This window comes from Talpa occidentalis, unplaced genomic scaffold (genome assembly GCF_014898055.3).
Source record: "Talpa occidentalis isolate TD23 unplaced genomic scaffold, MPIMG_talOcc4v2.1 talOcc4.9, whole genome shotgun sequence".
NCBI classification, from domain to species: domain Eukaryota; kingdom Metazoa; phylum Chordata; class Mammalia; order Eulipotyphla; family Talpidae; genus Talpa; species Talpa occidentalis.
Window position 1 is genome coordinate 52,657,960 of NW_023605305.1, and position 20,893 is coordinate 52,678,852.

Consider the following 20,893-nt stretch of genomic DNA (forward strand, 5'->3'; position numbering starts at 1 on the left):
GTAATTCACACCACCTATGTTGAACTCCTAAAGCATAATTAACCCAGAACCAATTGGAATACTCCTAAAACTCCTCAGTGAGACTAAAAGGATTGGGGAAGAGGGTTTTGATGTGAATTCTTATGTGCTCCATTTCTTCAAGAATATTTGATATTGTCTTTTTAAATTTTAATTATTCTGAGTATCTAGTACATATCATTATGCTTTGTATGTAAATTTACATAAACTAAACAATCACTCTTCATGGCATACAGTTCTTTGTGTCTTAACAAATGCATTGTCATGTATGCACCAACACAATCAATAATAGAAATGTTCCATCATTCCAAGAAATCCCACGATGCTGCCCTTCTGTAGTCAACTAGTCTTGCCTCCCAAGCTCTCTAAAAAAAGTCATCTATTATTTACCTCTGTAGTTTTTGTGTCTTTCATTTAGTGAAATGTATTTGAGATTCATCTATATTATGCATGTATGAATAATTTCAATGGCAAATGGTATCTTATATGCACATCCACAATTTAACTCATTTCCTGATTAAAGGACAATTGGATTGTTTCCAGATTTTAATAATTATCATTAAAGTTAGCAAACATTTTTATACAGATTTTTGTTGTTTAAGATTGGTGATATTACATTCCCAGACATCAAATTATACTACAGACCCATAATAATCAAAATATTATGGTCCTAGAACAAGAACAGACACACAGACCAATGGAATATAACTGAGAGCTCTGAAAAAAGCCCACACCCCTATGGACAGTTAATCTAGGGACAAGGAACCCAGGGTACATGTTGGAGAAAGGGGAGTCTCTTTAACAAATGGTGCTGGGAAAACTGGTAAGCCACATGCAAAAGAATGAAACTAGATCACCGTTACATAAATTATACAAAAATTAACCCAAAATGGATTAAAGACTTGGATGTAAGACCCCAAAGCATAAAAGACATTATAGAAAAATGGCATAGCCTTGAATTCTTGATGGTCAGCAGTCAAATTTCTCCTAATTTTGCTTGAGCTTTAAGAATTGTTCCACTCATAGTTACCCTGTTTTCCCCCCAACTTTTTTGTATTTATTCTTATGCATTCATAGCCTGATCTTCAATAAGGACAAACAATCATATGTAGAGTGCTGCAGTTCTTTTTCTGTGTTGATCCCTTCTTTTTAGAACTCTGCAACACTCCTTTTAGCCCCCTTACCTGCCTTTGAATTTCACTGAACTCAGAAATATCCATGTGTTCCGGTTTCCACCTTTCTGATGTTGGACCTGGAAATTGCCTCTGACAGAAAGTGATGGAATTCAGTTGTAGGGCTCACCTTGTTTGCTTTAAGGATCACAGTCATATGCTGCCTTCCAATGTCTAAAAATAATTGTTTTATATATTTTTTCTATTTCTTTAATAAATACAGCAAGAAGATAAGTCTGTTCTTTGTTGCTAAACTTAACTAGCAGAAAATTCAGTTATCTTTTAAAAATACAATATTTAAAGCTATACAAATTTATCAGACTCTTTTACTTATGACACTGTAATCATTCTTTGTAATCATTCTTTAAGGTAAAACCCAGATTCCTTAGAAGCATTAAAAAACCTTCCACACTGACTTCTGCTTATAATTCCACCCTCACATCTATCAACTCAATTAATACTCTGCCCCAGTCAAACTTTTAGAATTTTGCTAGTAGTTAAGGATCTCGTAATCATTACAGCATAACATCCTATATAGACCCAAGTATAATACTTCTCACAATTTATTGCAATTGCCTGCTTGTACTATTGTTTCTCAAGTATAGTGTAAGTTTGTGAAATCGAAACACTCTTATTGCTAAATGGCTCTGGCACAATTAATATCTATTGACTGAATGCAGGAGTGGAAGGAAAGGACAGGAAGGAAAGAAAAATCAATTGTGAGTTGATTTAAGATCGCTCCTTCAGCGCTGTCTGATGTACTATGATAAATATGTAACAAAGCAAATCAAAGCTGGTTGGTTTTGTTTGCTTCTGAAACCTCTCAGAATCATTTCAGTAGATGACTTCCACTTCTTTACCTGCCCATATGTTTCTCTCTCACTTCTCTTTCAAGCCCCACTATTTCTCTGTTCTAACAGTCTTTCCTGTAATCACATTTACTTGTTATGTTTGTGGACATACTAATGAAAATAGTTCAAAACGGAATGTCTTATTTAAATTGATTTTTTCTGAACTTCACAGATACTTTTCAGAAGTATCAATGAGATAAGCAACTAGAAAAATGAAACCATATTTTCCTTTTCCTAGAGCATTTGAAAATTACAAATTTCACTTTATATGTGTAAGTGGAGTTGCAAAGTTTAATGAAGAACTGTGGTAGCTATGAAGTAGTATCTGAGATATGTATTTCCTAATCCTTGGACCCTGTGTTTTTGTTACCTTACATGGTAAAGGGTCTTTGCAGATGTGATTAAGGTTAAGGACTAAAGATAAAGATAGTGTGTCGGTTTACACAGGTTGATTCAATTTAATCTCAGAAGTCTATAAAAATAGAAGCTTTGACTTGAAAGATAGAAATAGATCTTGACTTAAGGATTGAAAATATCCTTTAGTTGAAAATGCCACTCCACTATGGAAATGAGGATTTCAGTAAAATGGCAAGAAACTTAATTTTTCCATCAACTGTAATAAGCAAAAAAAAAAAAAAAAAAAAGTAAGCTTCCAGAAAGGAATCTTACATTGCAGGCATTTTGATTTTAGTCAGTGAGACCCTGAATTAGTTTTATGTTGTTGGTGTAACAAACACAAAGTTAATGACTTAAAACAGCAAAAGATTATTTTCTTACACTTCTGTAAGTCAGAAGTCTGGTACTGGTCTCACAAAATGAAAAGCAATGTTGATAGACTGTTCCACTTTTAAGCTATAGAGGAAAATCAATTTCTTGCTGTCAACTGCCATTTCCAGTTTCTAGAGGAGACAGCATTCCTTGTCTCATGCCCCACTTCCTCCATCTTCAAAGTCAGCAGTGCTTACTTATTGTTTCAGATCTCTCTGTCCCCTTTCTTCAGTCTTCTTCTTTGCTCCCTAAGGACTCTTGCAATTAAATTGGACTCTTCAATATAATCTCCTTATTCTAGGTAATTAACATAATCACATCTGCATAGTCCCTTCTGCCCTGTAAGCTAATGGAATCAACAATTCCAGTGATTAAAACATGGATATCTTTGGGGAGGGACCTGTTATTCTAGTTACCATACACTTCTGACCTATAGAACTGTAAGATTATATATGTGTATGTGTGTGTGTGTGTGTATGAATGAAGTAATGAAGTGAATTAGGAAGTCCTTGAGAATGCAGGCAGAGAAAAAGTGACTCCTACATACAGTCACTTTCAATTCCATCAATAGATCCATAGACAAGATGTGTTTACTGATCTCCTACAGTGATATGAGAACTGAACTGGTGATTGCTATTAACGCTTTTTGAAAGACTTTATTTTCACTCCTGATTTCAATTGAATATCATGTTAAGACAGAAGCACCAATTCTTCAACATAGTGACCTCTCACCATGGAAACAATATTTATCTAAACAAACCATTTGTCATGTCTAAACCTGTACATAGTAATAACAGCTAATACATAATTTTTAATTTCTTTGATGTATCTCATAGTTTTCTAAGAACTTTACCGGATAACCCACTTAAACCTTACAACAACCATAAAAGGTAGTTTTTGTTATTATCTTCACACATTACAAATGAGTAAACTAAATACTTTGTAAAAGGTCACATATCTAGTGAGTGGCAGAGCTAGGATTTGAAGCTACAAAATTCTACAATATGCATTCTTAACTACTCTTCATGGTTGTGCAGTATTTAAGTACAATAATTGTATTTAAGTACAATAAATATGGTGGTAGATAATAAGTTAAAAGGAAATAGTTGCAATCATAAATGTAATTAAGCCATTCCAAGAATATTCAGTTGCAGAGTGTCATCTAGTAATAAATGTCAAGTAAAAAATGAGGAATGTATTTCTACAGGTCAGCATTGAAGAGTGGAATGACTGTTTCTAAGCAAGGCTATTGAAATGGTCTACAAAGTTGTATGCAGTCATTGACATGTCATCCAAAAATTTGCATTCAGAGATTAATAACTGAGGCAAGGGGATTGTCAGAAGAATCTTGCACTTACTTAGGAGGTGATATTGATGATATTGACAGGACATAGTGAAAGATGCAAGTATGGACTAAGATAAAAGGTCTTATCTAAGTGAATTCTAAGTTTTCTTCCTTGAGCAACTCTGATTATCAAAGCACTCACTGAGAATTGAGGGGGAGTTGCAAATATGGCAAGAAAATCATTTTTGGTGTGCTAACTTTGAGATGCCTATGAGATATTCAAGTGAATTGTCCAGTTGAATATATATGTCTAAGATTCAGAATATAGATTATAGGCTAAATAGACCTTGTCGACATGTAGATAGTAGTGAAATACAAATGAATAAACAAACTCCCATTCAAGAATGTACTGAATAAGGGGAAAAAGAGGTCACAAGGCAGAAACAATGGGGGGGATATGTGAAGATATAAAAGGTTTTCTGTCCTACAAACTAAAGAGATAATATCCTACAGACTAAAGAGAGAGACTTTTTCCAAATATTTTTATGAAACACACTAGTATTCTATAGAAATCTGAAGCTGTTCCTGGCAACTTTTATATGTAATATAAAGTATGTCCACATGCCTTAACAAAGCATAAGAACAAATCTAAATTATCTTTTTATGGCCAATATAGGATTCTTTCTAGTCAGTTCTTATCAGAAATCAGTATGAGAGATAGATATAAAACATAACTACCTTGCATTTTCCAGCTTTTTCTTTGAAGGTGGTTATAGTGACATCATTGAAACCGGGGTTTGGGGTTTTTTTTTGGGGGAAGGGCTAGGGTGAACACTTCTATGGGTGGGCATTGAGGAAAGAAAAGTTCTATTTTTCATAGATGACTGGATCAAGAAGAGGTGGTACATATATACCATGGAATATTACTCAGCATTCAAAAAAGATAAACACATGCAATTTGCAGCAACATGGATGGAGCTGGAAGGGATCATGCTCAGCGAAATAAGCCAGAAAAGAAAAAAATACCGGATGGTCTCACTCGTAGCAGGAATCTAGAAAACTTAAATAAGGGACCAGGAAAAAGAATAACTATAAGAAAGAAAATATCAAAATCAACAAACTACTATGAACCAGAGACACTCTATGGGGGTGGGGGGCGGGGAAAGGAGGGCTTGGGGTCAAAATAAGGGGGTTGTAATTGTATGGGGAATATAAAAATAAAATTTTAATAAAAAAGTTCTATTTTTCTTCTTTAATGTTTGGACAGATAATAAAGCCACATGAATCAAAAATAAAAATATTAAAAGCTATACATTTATAAATTTTCATTCTCAATTTTTTTTGAGAAAAGTACAGGCTTTGGAGAGAATATACACTAAAGAAGACCATTGTTTAGATTATAGACAGTACTTATCTTTTTTTCTTCAATTTGTATTTAAGGTGTTTGTTAGTCTTTATAATCTTAGAAAGGATCTATGACAACTCTACAGAGTCTGTTCTCAACCACTGTCATCACCTATTACTTTAGGATGCTGAAAGGATGATAATTCTTTCTAAAGTTATTTCCTTTCATGACTCTGAAAAAGAAGTGGCAACTTTTTGGATGTTAAGCATTTACTTTAGAGTCTCCTTACCTTTTTCTTATAGTACTTTATTAATTCATTAATCAACGTTTTATTCGGCACATATTTGCCTGGTATGTGAGGTTGCAGGTGTTAGGCTAGCACTAGGGACAAGGAGATGAATAAAGCAGGAACTGTTGCTGTGCTCATGAGAAATGGAAAAATCCATGCCCAGAAGACACTGGCATATCACAGCTTGACTATATCTCATCAGCATTTACATTGGTAACTGAAGAGACAAAAATATTATACTATGTTTTTATAATTCATTTAGATTTATAAGGAGCACCACAGGATAGTGTATACATCCTCATAAACATTATAAACAGTCCTTGTATATTTACTTTCCTAGGTCCTTTCAACCTTGTTTACCCCCTTGTCTTTCTGGGGGTAAGTTGAGTTACATTGCATGAGCTGAAATGTTCTTTGTATTTTAGTATGGTATGCCCAAATTCTCTTTTTTTGTGAGGGGAGCAAGGGAAAAGGGAGAACCAGCTGAGTGTCTAAAGACAAAATTTGTGGCCTTACTACTAAGGAAAATTCAGGGCACGAAAAAGCAAAGAGGCAGCCAAGAATATTGCAGACAACTAGTAACCTCCAGGGCATAAATCCTGGGCATAGCAACTCCAGGTTTCAATTCTGGAATTTGTTGACCATGTAAACCACATTTTAATCCACTCATCTTGTTGGATATGTAGGTTGTTTCTGTAACTTGCAACAGCAATGAACATAAGAATGTATCTATCCCTTCCAATCATTGTTTTTTATTTTTCAGATAGACACCTAAAAGTGAAATTGTTGGATCATCTGCAGTATATATACACATTGTAATGTTGCTCAGCTGTTAAAAAAAAATGAAATCTTATAATTTGCAGCAACATGGGTTGAACTGGAGTGAAAGAAGTCAGAAGAAGAAAAACTCCTAATGATTTCATTTATATGTGGACCATAGAGAAAACAATGGACTAGTCAAAAATAAACCCTAAAAATCTAATCATAAAATTGAGGCCACCAGAAGGGGGGCGGGATGAAAGTGTGAAGTAAATGGAAGATAGATCCCAAGGTCTATGGTGGAGAATTATGGGTTCTTTGTTGGTAAAGATAGTGCGAACCTGTACCTCTGTATTATATGTAGTTTATAAACCAACATTACCTCAAAAAAAATAGAAAAAAGAAAACAAAATTTAAGTCTGGTAAGATCAAGTGAGAATGGATAACTTCAGAATGAAAACAGTTATTTGTATAAAAACTAATACTTAGAGGAAAACTTCTGGAATAGCTAATTCATAGTGAATGGAAATAACAGGATGCCTTAGAATACCTGGAATCTGGTAGGGAAAACTAAGATATTTATCATTTATGTTTTGTAAAAATTAATAAATGTCTGAAGATTATTGTTAATATTGGCATTATTGATAATATTGGTAAAATCATCCATTAAATGACTATAGCTGTTCTGGCAATTCTGGTACTTGTAGGTAAGGACATGGGATTGGAGAAAGATTCTTAAATACAAATATGTAGAATTTGCAATGAACTTCAGGGACAAATATTCCATAGGTGTAAATGGTGCTCTCTGAATTTGAGTGACATAATGTTCCTAATATTGTGGATATTTTGTCTTACAGTTTCTTATACTTGTTGTCAATTTTTCAGCATTGTCAGTAAGTCATTTCGGAGAGAAAAATAAAAAACTTTCTTCTTTGTCAGTTTCTCAAATTCATTGCTTTTGTTTCTATTATTCTATTTTGATTCTTGGAGGTCATCCAGATCTAATGTGTTTCTTCTTAAAAATCCAATACTTAAAAAGTGATTGTTCACATTTCTTTAGTGCTTACACAGGGAAAAACAACACATACATTTACAATCCACATTTAATGATCTATTTAAGAAGTAGATAATAGTTGATTTTTCAAATAGGTAATAATGTATATTATATATGTAATTATCAAAAATGTACATTTTGGGGATGCTATTTCGTAAAATTGTATGATTACACAAGAAATAAGAATACACAAGTAACTTTTTAATATTGAAAATCAGTCAGAAAATAAGTACATCTATTTGTAAAAAGTTTCACATTTGTATATACCTTTATTTGTGTTTGGCTTCATTTTTACACCCAGATTAAGTTATTTAATCCTGATGTTGTATATCAAGTTTTCTCATATTTTGATTTCTATTTAATATGCCCTTTATAATTTAAGTTATATTTTTAAAATTCTTTGATATGAAAATCATTTCATCCTCCACAATATTAAGTTTTAGAGACACATTCAATTCTAGACTATCTTCAGTGTAAGAGTAAAAATAGAAATAAGGTACCAACAGAAAAATCAGTATTATTGGTGTCAGATAAGGGCACTAGATTGAACCAAGAAAATAATTATAAAATTAGATTTTAAGAATATGAACTTTAAGGCAACCGTTGTTTTGTAAATTTACCTTTGTATACCAGAAATAATATACTAACCATATTTGCAGAATTTCAACTCTCCCCTGTATACAACTTGTGATCAACAAGATAAATGGAGAAATAACTTAACCTTAGATAGAAATGAAAAAGTCATATTTACCTGGAGGGCAACTGACACAGGCAAAGACTAGGGAGCCTGCAGGGGAGGAAAATTTAATTGGTATAGATTTTAGATTTGGAGCACCATAACTAAACTTCATTTTGTTTTAATCTTACAAAATTGAATCTTACTAGTTTCTAATGTGGACGTCATTGCAACTATTTTGGTAAGAAAGTAGTGAAACAAAATAAGTTTGAGTTTTTAAAACAGACCTTTGTTTATTTTCCAAATCTCCTTGGTATGCATTGAAATGTGATTTCTCAAAACCCTGCAAGGAAGGAGAACAATCTCCCCTCTTGAAATTCACATAGACCCATTCTTTGCATTATTTGTGATTCAGGCTCCTTCCTGACTGATAATTCTCTGCTTTCAAAAAACAAAAATTCCATTATTTCTGAAAGGAGTATTTGAGTATCCTCATTCATTTGAGGATATTCTTTCATCTGTGATTATGTCTTTATGTTTTTTTTTTAATCTGCTACTTTAGTCAAGTAGAATGGTTTCCCTGAAATATTCAGCTCTTAATTTAAGAGTCATAAGTGTTTTTCTGAGAATTACTGAGTTATATATAGTGTATACAGTGTACCTCCCATAGAAACATTAATAATTTGGGGAACTGAAATATGATGATGTTTTAATACATCTCTAGACACTTTTATCAAACCAACTTGCCTGAAACTTTGAAAATGAGTGAGATTTCCCCAAAAGGAAAGTAACATTTAGTTAGGTTAAGTGTCAAGTTTCTAGCTTACACTGTATAAAAGTCAATATGTACCAAGTCATATTAGTGAATTTCATCCACACTGCTAGGAGGTTGTTGAACTCAATTACAGAAATGTGCAGAGTTCTATTTGATGTGTGAGGAGGTTAGGAGACCACAATCAATTAAAAAGAACACATGTATATCCTTTTCTGGAGAAACAGTTGTTATAGTATCCCTTGTTCATTTCTGTGTTTTTTACTCTTTTACTCTGAACATAGGAGAATAAATCATAATTCTCCAATTTCATTTGGAATTGTTTTTTCAGCAATATCTAATAGAAAGACATGAGATTGTTGTTTTACTTGAATAAAGCCTCAAGCAACTACAATTAACAAGCAACTGCAATTAACTATGTTTTTCTTGTAGCAAAGCCATTTGAAAATGGACAATATTTGGACATTTATGGAATTACAAGGGACCAGGCTGGAGAATATGAATGCAGTGCAGAAAATGATGTGTCATTCCCAGATGTGAAAAAAGTGAAAATTGTCGTAAACTGTAAGTCCTATCACCTTTTATCAGCATATCTTCAGAGAAAAGATAAAACACCTGAAAAATAGTATATGTGATTTGTATAGCAGTTTCTAAGAGATGGTCTATTGATAAAGGCTACCTATTGAAAACGTGCACATATTAGAATGTTGAACAAACTGTTCTACATAACATCAATTTTCCAAATAATCCTATAACAATTTGGTTTGATAGACAGATGAAAATGTTTCCAATATCACCCTGGCATTCTAAATGGTTGCATCCTTATCTCTAAAGCACTGTAGACACAGTGTTTTCTTCATTCCCATGGGTTTCATTGAAGAGTATTCTGGCACCCATCAGACCTGATGGAAATGAGGTATGCTGGTATGTACTCCAAAAGAACTGTAACTTTAATTCTCCTTTTTCTTGTGTATTTGATTCTATTGAATTAGAAAAGTATGAGGAAATGAAGATGGAATTTTCCCATGAACATCATTGTTAGAATGTTAAAGGATAACTGCAGAATTATTGATGTCATTATGCAATACCCTTTCTCTAAATGCATCTCAAAATGCAGTTATGACAGTTTTTTCATTAACGTCCATTGTATATTTTATGATTTCAACAATGACTGCAAGTCTTACTTTTAAAAAGTACCCCTTTAGTTTCTCCTCAAAATTTTCAAATATTTTCCTTTTTATTCTATTACTTTTTATTGAGGTAATGTTGGTATATAACACCATATATGATTCAAAAGTGTAATTTCACATACTTCAGATATAGGACACCACACCACACCCACCACCAATAAACCTGGTTTAATTGATTCAGTTAAAATATTATTAGGACAATAGTATTTTACCAAGTGTATTTATAAGGTAGAGCTTCCAGTTTTCTTTCATTCCATTTATACATCTTTTTATATATGGAAGTTGCTAATAAAGTATACATAGTATTATGCAATAAATCAGAGGAAATTGTTCCCCCAAATTTTATGTTAATATGAAATTCTCAGTTTAATGGAATAAAAAATAATTATTAAAACATTTCTAGCAGTTGGGTATCTGCCATAGCAAATCATTTCTGTCAACTAAATTTGTCAATAATTAATCTGTATATTTGAAGTTGCACTATCTCTGTAACACTGAACAAATATACTTAGCACCACATCAGGAGGCAGTTCCTGGAGCATTTTTGATATGTTCTGCAGGCAAATTTTAGCAAATTCACCCAAGAAACTATTTAAACAATGGAATACTTCTAGGTCCACATAAACCTACTGATTTAAAATCCTTGGTGATATTTGACTGGAAATCTGTAGTGTATATACTATATAAGTTCTCCTTGGTTCTAGAACTTCTGTTACAGAGGGCTGCTATTCATCCCTCTAGAATTCTCACAAGATATAATGAGCAAGTAAAATTTTCTGATCATATTATCACCAACCATATCTATCTGCATTAGTGTCTACTGATTTTACTGTTGGAAGTTTGCAAATGCAGGTGAGAAACAGGTCTTATATGAAAGTATAATTTTCAGTAGTGAATATAAGAAAATTAAAAGGTGAGCTCAAACCATCAAATTAGCAAAGCACCCAGCAACCAATGCAGCTCACTCTTGAAAACTAAGCCCAACAGATCTCTAAAACCAATGTCTCTAATGGGGAACTAACTAAAAACCGATCTGTTGTATGGATTTTCATGGACCCAAACTCCAATGTACCCACATTTTCCTTTCTAGTCAGGCTTTCTTTTTTATCCTTTTCTTTATTCTGCCTTTAGTTCTTTGTCACTTACTTTTTAATCAAATTCTAGCTTTTTTTTTGAACAGTTGGGGACCTTAGATTGAGTAAAGTCAATTAAGGTGGCAGAAATTTAGAAAGAAACTGAACTGAAAGAAAGACACACCAACAAATCTAGTCATTATCTAAAGGGTAGAGGATCCATATATAAAGCAGAAGGATGAAATGAGGGAAACAAATGTCAAGAACTGTGAAGAATCTGCCATAGTTTCATGTATGCTGGTGGAAGACACAGACAAAGGGCAGCTCATTACTCATAGCAACAGCAGTAGCCAGAATATTGTCATTTTCTTGCATCACTTCTCCAAGCCCCAGTCATTATAGGGTGATATAATGAGGAGTAGATGACACCTACACACAGAGTAAGCTTATGTCACAGCTGAGGCTCCCTGAACTTAGGAAACTGAAATTTATTTTACAATGGCAGCCTTTTGCTGCACAGAGAGAACTTACATTTTTTACTCTGGACTGTAAACAAATCTTCCCTTTGCTCCATAGGGAGAACTACTTTTGTCTTTCAAGACTCTTCATCTCTTCATTATACAACCATCTTTGAAAAGACAGTCAGGAACAAAAGTTTTCAGTGGTTCTACTTGCAGTACTTACAGAAGCACATGAGAACCGTGGAGAATAGTCTTCCAACACAGGATGGAAGCAGGAGATTTTGATGTAGCTCCTACAGAAATTCTACCAGCTGGAAAGAGGGCCTTAGTGGCTTTTACAGTATCAGAAACAGAATAATAGATAAGAAAGAAGAAAAGCAGAAAGAATAAAGTGAAATGGAGGAGAAAAGTTAAGAAGATGTTTTATAAGTCATAACTTTTTTTTAAGAACTGATTTTAGTATAGTTATAAATGGAAATACTGCTGCCAACATAGCTCACATTTAAAAATGGAGCCAACCAGATTTTAAATGATTTTACAAAATTAGTTTTGTCTTTTGCTTCTTCCCAAATTATACCTTTGATAGTTTACTTTCCCTAAATGCCCCATAACCAATTGTGTTTGACTAATTGATCAATTAAATTCACATCTTGAATCAATATTTAATGTAAGAGATGAGTTTTATTTGTACTTCTGGTCAAGACCTAAATTCCATCTTGCTTCAGAATATTATGTCACACATGTATCATCAGTATCTAAGTGATGTAGATGTGTACGTGTGAGGATGTATATGCTCCAGATTATGAGGATGTTTGGAAAGTGTTAATCTTGTGAATTTGATTAGTCATAAATTGAGCACTAACTGTGGATTTTACTGAGATGATTTCCCAAAGGAAATTAGCCAGAGCCCAATGAAAAAAACTTTAGTTTGTCAAAGCCCAAATTTGGGCATAGTGGTCTATGTTAGCAGAGCAGCACATCTCCTGGCAACCTAAAGATTCCCAGGTCTAAGGCAGTTCTCTTCATTGTTACTAATCGGTATTGATTGTCCCTATAGAATTGCAATAGCTCAGAAATTACAATTTGAGAGAAACTTTGTCCTTTTCCCTAATGGATTTCTAGATGGAAAGCAGTAAATTTTCGTAAGTTCTCGTAGATTCAGTGATGTGATAAGTCAAATTGTGAGAGTTCTTTTCCTGGAAGTTAGAAATGTTTACTTCACTTAACTATTCACATAATTCATCTGCCACACTTTACATATATATATATAATATAAATATATATATAACACATATAACAATTAACATCTTATTGACATATATTTTGTATTTATAGCATTTTGTACTTGTAGCACTTATAGCACTTTGATGTAGATTTTTATTCAATTTAATTGAACAGTAGTTTAGTGAAATGATATAATTGACATATTTTATATAGTCCAGCATGGGCTAATTGGTTGAAGAAATCAGTTCATGTTATGTTATTGATATAATGCTATAATAAAGATAGCAATGAATGTGTCAGTAAAATTATAAACAAGGGCTAATTTCTAGGTAGTGAGATTTTGTTGGTGATTGTACTTGTATTTATCTACATTTTCTTTTATAAATGCAAGTATAAAATAAATGAGGTAATATATATTATGGATATGAAAGAAAATATAAAAGGGTAATATGTATAAATATACATAAGCTTATATATAAATTTCTTTACATATATGTGTGCATACACAGGTCTATATACATATATAAATATGAGTAAATATATTTCTTATCAAGTTGAAAAACTAAAATTATAAAATTATAATTATCACAACCAGATCTTGAGGGATTAATACACACATACACACTCTTACACAAACACAAAGAGAAAAAAATGTAGACAAGTTAACTAGCTAAACCCAAGTAAACTAGTGAATTTAGAGTTGGACAAGTTCTGTGGCTTTTTTGCATTTGTATTGCATGCCTAGAAGTGGCCTAGTAGACAGTAGTCCCAACATCTTTACTGTTAATTAAAAAATTCAAGAGTGAATGAATTCCTGTAAGCACCTGGGTTCTACTGAATTCAAGAAAACAGGTTGTGAAGGTCACGTTAGAAGAGAAAGACCAAAGTAGCCAATTAGCAAAACTGACTCAGTAGAAGCCAAATAGTATAGACTCCTTCTAAAATTTTGGAAAGTATCATAGACTAATCAAATAACGTAGATGTCTGTAGGGAAGCATAGTTCTAGATATTAGAAATCAGGAAATCTTGGAGGATGTAGCTTTTCAAAGTGAATGCTACTATTAAAAGGGTTATAGGGTTCTCTGATCTTGGGACAGAGCTTGTTCGCCTCCTTACTTTCATGTGTTCTTCCAGTTTAGGGTAGCTATTTGAAATGGTGAACCTTATAGTAGACATAACATATTTGTTCTATAATTTATTAGGATTTGAGACCTCAGAATACAATTTTATTTCTCTGAGTCTCAATGTCCAATTCTGAAATTCACGACAATATATATTTCTCAGGGTTTTGGCAAGGATTAAGTGAAATGATGTACATACAGTTCTTACCATAGTGTCTGGTTTATTGTTAGCAATAAAAAACAAACTGTCTCTCTCTTGCCTCTCTATGTATGTATATGTGTGTGTGTGTGTGTGTGTATACAAGTGGATGCATATTATGTGTATATATTTTTTCTCTGGAGATATGTGTATGTGCATTTGTGCTCTGTGTGTAAGCATATATATACATACACACATACATATCTATCTATATATGCACTCTTGAGTATAAGCTGTATTCAGTAAGGGATTTTTCATTTCCTTTGCACAATGATGTATCCCTAACATCTAAAATAATATCTGGTCTACAGAAGACACTCCCAAAATAATCATTTAAAGAATTAATTATTGAAAAGATTAATGTTCTCCAAGTGAATCTTTCTACTCAGCAGGAATGGGAAGGGATAATAAGTTTGTTCCATAATCACATTTTTTCCCTCCCAGGAAAAGAAATGGTATGCTGACTTACTTCTGACACATCAGCATTTTTTTAACCTATTTACCTATTTTTAAGTAGTTTCAATAAATATAACTGGACATTTATATAGTGCTTTCACCCAATAAGAGGAAGCACTAATTTCATTATTGTTTACAGATAATAAAATTGAAGTTCAGGGTTATTACAACATTTAATAACTGCCCATATTTTCAAGAACAAAGCAGACATTAATAAAGTAAGGTATTAATTAACAGAAAAAATATAGTCAACAGATCAAAGTAAATGGAAGCCTAGATACTATTTCAATTTTCATACATAGCAGCCAGAATTATATATATTGACCATTTTTTTTAGTATCAGAAAGGATTTTGCACACAGAAATTCCAGTAAAATAGAACTGAATAATTCTTTCTTTGGTCAAAGTGTAAAGATATTTTTGGGTGCACTGTGAAGTAAGTCTTTACCCAATAAATCACAGGCACATATTTGTGTACTATTTGCATCTGATACATATTCATTTATGCAAATGTGCACTTTATCTTCCAATCTAACTAGCTCCAAACATGTGGAATAGAATGTACCAATTAGTATAACTTAGTACAATTGTATCAAAGCTTGGAATGAGCTTGAGGAATGCCAGTGGGGAGTGGTAGGAAGAGGAGGCTTCAAGGGAATGACCAGCTATTTTAAACTATTCATAAAAGTTTGCTCCCAAAACTTGGCAAGATAGGCAGACATGTTAGACTTAGAATAGAAGAAATTGCAGATGACAAGAAGATAACATCTTAAATAAATAGAAAAGTCCCACTTTCAGAGTGTAAGTGAAACAAAGTTTCTGTCAAGACAACAGAAGAGAAATAGTTACAACCTTGACTTTTACTTCTGGCTCAATTTTATATCCCTACCTTTACTTACCATTTACTTCATGATTAATATCAGGTTATCATTTAGGCTATTCTATCTTTTATTATTTCCCTATAAGTTAATTCACACATTGGAACAACACAGAGCATAAGAAAACACATGTCGTGGTCTTCTAAATAAAGAACTCCTTTAAATGCCATCTGGAAGTATTATGAAACACTTCAGAAAATCTATATTTATTTTTGTGTTTACTTACCTATTCACTTACTGCTTACCAGTAACTATCAAGGTGTTAGGGCTGGAAAGCTGGTCTTTAAGCTCATCATCTGCAAAAGAAAAAAGGCAAAAGAAACAATGCTATAAAACAACGTTATAGCTATAAAACAATGTATGAAGTGCTTCAATAAACACCTCATAAAGTACTTACAAGGCCATCACCAAATAGACTTGGGATATCATGGAAAGTTTCTAAGAGGCCTTGGCCATCTTGGCCATGCTGGAGTCTGAGAGAATGAAATGTCTCAGATACACACACACACACACACACACACACACACACACACACACATATATATATTTGTATTCTCTATATATGTATGTATGTGTGTGTATATATATGTATATATATATATATATATATATATATATATATATATAAAATGATGTGTGTATGTGTGTGTGTATAAATGAAAGCAGTAAAGGAAAGAGAAGTCTCCCAGAAAGAAGTATTTGTTTAGCCTCATAAGATTCTGGGGACAAGACACTCTTGATTTATTGGTTGTTGCTAGAAGGAGAAGGAAAGGTAGTGGGGACTGTGAAAGGGGGGGCCAGATTAAAGGGAGTTCATGAACTTTCAGAGGTAGGTATAGATCCTTTACTTCAAGATCAAAAGGAATGACCTGGGAAGATAGAACTATTTAGAGATACTGATGAATATTAAAGAAATGTATTTAAATATTTTATTTCCTACATTCATGGAGTAAACTTGGAAGGTTTCTGTTTATTTCATGGCAAAAGCAAAAGAAAGGATTAAAATGGTAATACTGAGACTAACAATTCCAGCTAAAAGAGATATGATAGCTAAGAAACTTAAAGGAAAATTCCTATAATTATTGAACATTGAATATTAGAAACATGTATAATCATCCAGAAAACATTTTTTCTCAATAGAACAACATAATATGTGAGCATTACACCTTTACTTTTCAGTTTGGAATTTTCAGGGTAAGACAGAGTTCAGACTTAATTCTATGGTTTATGTAACCCCTCAGTTGAAGTAAAACTGTGTTATTAAACACGCAGTTAAGGAATACATGGTTTCTTCTATTGAGAGAGACATACTTCATGCTTTGTTTTAAATCTTAGACACACACTTCAATTAATGACAAGTGTGCCATGGTTATTTTTACTTAATGAGCTTCTACCCAAATTAACTTAACGTATTCTCCCATACTTTTAAGTAGGTTTTGAGAGGAGTTTTTATGTTAAGGACCTATGAGTGAGTGATATTACCCTTTTGTTCATGAAAAACTAAAATGCATCTGTAGGAGCCAAATATGTGTATTTGCTTGATTCCTCCTTTTTCTGAAAGGGAAAGATGAAAAATTTCCTTGATTTCATACATGAGTAAAATTTTTGCTAGATGATAGTCTGTGTTTATATTGTTTCATCACTCTTTCTATGTTGGCATCCCTTCAGGAAAAAAATACATATATATGCATATGTGTGTGTACATATACATATATACACACATATATATACACATATATAAATATAAATAGGTATAGTAGAGTTTGAGCATCAGGTAGCAGTGAAAAGTAATTTATGTATTTATAAATTTATATATAAAAGTATATTTATAAATTTATATATAATTTATATATATATATAAAAATAGGTATAGTAGAGTTTGAGCATCAGCTAGCAGTGAAAAGTAATTTCTAGTGCTGAAGATGATCCCATGCAAAACAAAACAAGTGGTTAGGCAGGAACAAAAGAACAAATTTAAATGTCACATACATAGACATGTGCTTCTGTAATGGTGTACTCATCTGGACTTGGGCACTACTCCGCTGCCAAAGGATTCACTCCTAAAAGCTTCAGGGTTGCTTGTTTGGAACATACTCTTAAAACTGATCTTGAAATTTCAAACCTTCCAAAAACATGCAATTTATAAGCCTGTGTTTATCTAAGTCCAATTTACCAGTATATTTCTCTAGCAAGCATATACATCAGACAAGGTAATTTGTGAAATTTAATTCTTTTTAACTGAGAATTTCACTTGAGAGATATTCATAGAATGGGGGCAACACTGACTTAATCTACTTGGGCCTTTTCCATGTCCTCAAAATTAAATGTAACAGGAATTGTTGAGTATTCTGGTGTGTGTCGTTGAACCTATTTTCATGCTGTGGCACATGTGTGTGAAGAGAGTGAGGTGGAGTGATTTGGAGCAAAGCATGGTAAAGACAGTATAAATAAAAGGCAGTATGTGAAACATTAGGGTAGATAAATTTAGAATAAAGGAGTCAAATGGTAAGGAAAATTCCCTTTCACTTTTTAGCTTGTTTCATCTGTTTCCACTCCTTCCATCATCGACATATCATTCTCTTTCTCATCACCATTAGCATATTACTACTATGTCTAGTTATTTTTTTTTAACTTTCCTCCATTCACTTTTCTTTCCACCCAAATTTATAACAATACTAAACCAATTTTTGAAAGACATGTATCCAGTAGGAATTAGTAATAAAATTTTATTCAATCTTCTAGGAAAAAGTTTAAATATACAGATTCCTGAATAATACTCTCTATTCTGAATTATTGAGTTTATATTATATTTAAATACAAGTCAATGGGAAAAAACATTTTTTGGAAATTACTTATGACAGAAAGTCTGAATTCTGAATTCCTTTTTAAACTCAGTACTTATCTAATTATACAAAAATTTTTTTGCATCTTACTTATTTTTCACTATAAAGAATTTCTCCCCTCAGATGTGGTCACCGTAGTACCCATAGTCGTCCACCATAGTCTACTATGCTCTTAAAAATGCAACTTTGAACAAAGAAATTAAAATTATAGATGTTATTTTTCCTTTTGTAAAATGAGGAACTCGCCTCTGTGGTATAATTTTGAGGTTCTGATATGTTTCTCTGATACAAGTATCCTATATATTTTTTTTAATGTAGAACCTTTTTTTAATATATATATATATTTTAAGGTTTATTTATTTATTTATTTATACAAGCACTGGGTACAGTCAGAAGCACGGGAGGGTGAGAGAATTCATCAGAGCCAGAGCGGGTAGCAGAGCAGGCAGAAGGACCGAAGTACACTGCTGAGGGGAGTAGCGGGCGGCAGGAGAGGTCTGCGCGCCATGTGGGACCCTCCTCCCATGGCCAGAGAGCAGCTGGGGATCGAACCAGCTCTGCAGAGGCTGCGGGCAGCTTCGCAACCCAGTGCTCAACCGCTGCGCCACCGGGGAGGCCCATATCCAATATTTTTTAAAGACTATGTGACTTCAGCTCCCAGAAGCCAGGAAGTAAGAGTTAAGCCAACTGTTTGGTTTCAATATCAAATTAATTCCAGATAATTTCATTCTTTTGCTTTGTAAATTCTTTGATTAATATTAAAGATGGCAATATCCTCTTAAGCTTTGTTGGCCAATTTGGACAAGCTAGCCTTTTTTGCTTCAAAATTTTAATTCAATGGATAGGATAAGTACAAAAATGGAGAAGTATTTTTCAGAAAATTTCAAACTGGGAACACTGATTATGCAGTGGAACATGACAGAAGGTAACAAAAACAGGATCTGGAATCAAACACACATAATTTCTATTCCCAATTTTATCACTTGTCAATGATGAAATATTGGGGAAATTACGGGTTTATTTTCCTTATGTAAAAACTTAAGATAATTATTGATGTCTTAAAGATTTGTTCTGAGTATTGGCGTAATATATATAAACTGATAGAGTGACTTGCACAAGTGAGACAACTTTCTGTATTAGAAGTATGTGCGTGAGGGCCTCCCTGGTGGCACAGCAGTTGAGGGCTGAGCTGCGAAGCTGCCCACAGCCTCTGCAGCACCAGTTCGATCCCTGGCCTCCTGCGAGGGTCCCACATGGTGCGACAGACCTCTCCTGCCGTGCCCACTGCTCCCCTCAGCAGTGTATTTCATCAGCCTGCCTGTTCTGTTCCCAGCTCTGGTTCTGGTGAGTTCTCTCACCCTCCCCTGCTTCTGACTATACCCAGGGCTTGTATAAATAAATAAATAAATCTTAAAAAAAAAGAAGTATGTGTGTGTAGTATTCCTTTCATTGTTCTGTTTACATGTCTATCTTCTCAGTGGTTGGTGAGCCCTAAAGGTAGAGTTTCCTCTGATTCCACTTTTGCAATTCAGGCAATATAAGGGATCTGGTGCTCATCACACTTCTTACTTGGTTTCTTCAACTGTGAAATAGGGAGCTTGAGCATTAACTAAGTAAATACTTGAAAAGGCCTACCGCAACATTATTATTATGTCCAATACCTAGCAAAGTGTCTAGTAATACATGTCTGTTGGTTGAATGAATGAATGAATGAAAGCATCCATGGAATTTGACAGTTGATAATGATTGCAAAATCACCCAGATTCCTTCTTGTAGATGGGTATATTTGGGTTCAGATAGCTTTGGAAATTAGATTATAGGAATTATAAAAGTACTTGAAAACCAATCCTGAAATCCTGAGTCTAGGTTTGAGGCTATTTCACTACACCAGCCTACTTCCATGTAAGTTGAAAACAGAAGTTAGTCATTTTCATTAAAATTTGTAAATTGTGGAGACTTTTAGAAAGATGGTATCAGGGCCTCCCTGGTGGTGGTGCAAGGGATTAAGTCTCAGCACTATGAAGCTATCAGCAGCCACTGCAGTGTAAATTCAATCCCCAGCCAGGTGCAGCAGACCTCTCCTGTCTCACCTGCTGCTCCCCTCAGCAGTGTATTTCAGTCAATCCACCTGTTCTGCTCCCACCTCTGTGTCTGGTGCATCCTCTCACCCCTCTGTTCCTCTGGCCTACATCCCAGCTCTTGTATGTATAAATAAATATTTTTTTTTTAAAAAGAAAGATGTATCATCTGCAGAATTAGGAGACAGGATCACAGTGCATGCTAAAGGAAAGATTTAAAACCAGACTATGCACAGGTGCTACCTGTCACAGTGACAGACACTGAAAATATAGAACCAAGAAAATTAGGATTCTCAGTGGATAGATAAAACAATAACTAATCCTTGGGAATGGTGCTGCTTTTAAAATGTTTGTTCATATATTCTCTGAAATAAGAGCTTTC

The 20,893-nt window shown here is 33.5% G+C and overlaps 1 protein-coding gene across 5 annotated transcripts in view; it reads left to right on the top strand.

Annotated features, from left to right (window-relative positions):
* Positions 1-20,893, top strand: part of NEGR1 (neuronal growth regulator 1) — a 788,184-nt gene that overhangs the window by 516,825 nt on the left and 250,466 nt on the right. For all 5 annotated transcript variants that reach the window (XM_054691007.1, XM_054691009.1, XM_054691008.1 and 2 more), the window contains exon 4: positions 9,422-9,553. In XM_054691007.1, coding sequence (XP_054546982.1) covers positions 9,422-9,553 — 132 coding nt within the window. The remainder of the gene's footprint in view (positions 1-9,421; positions 9,554-20,893) is intronic.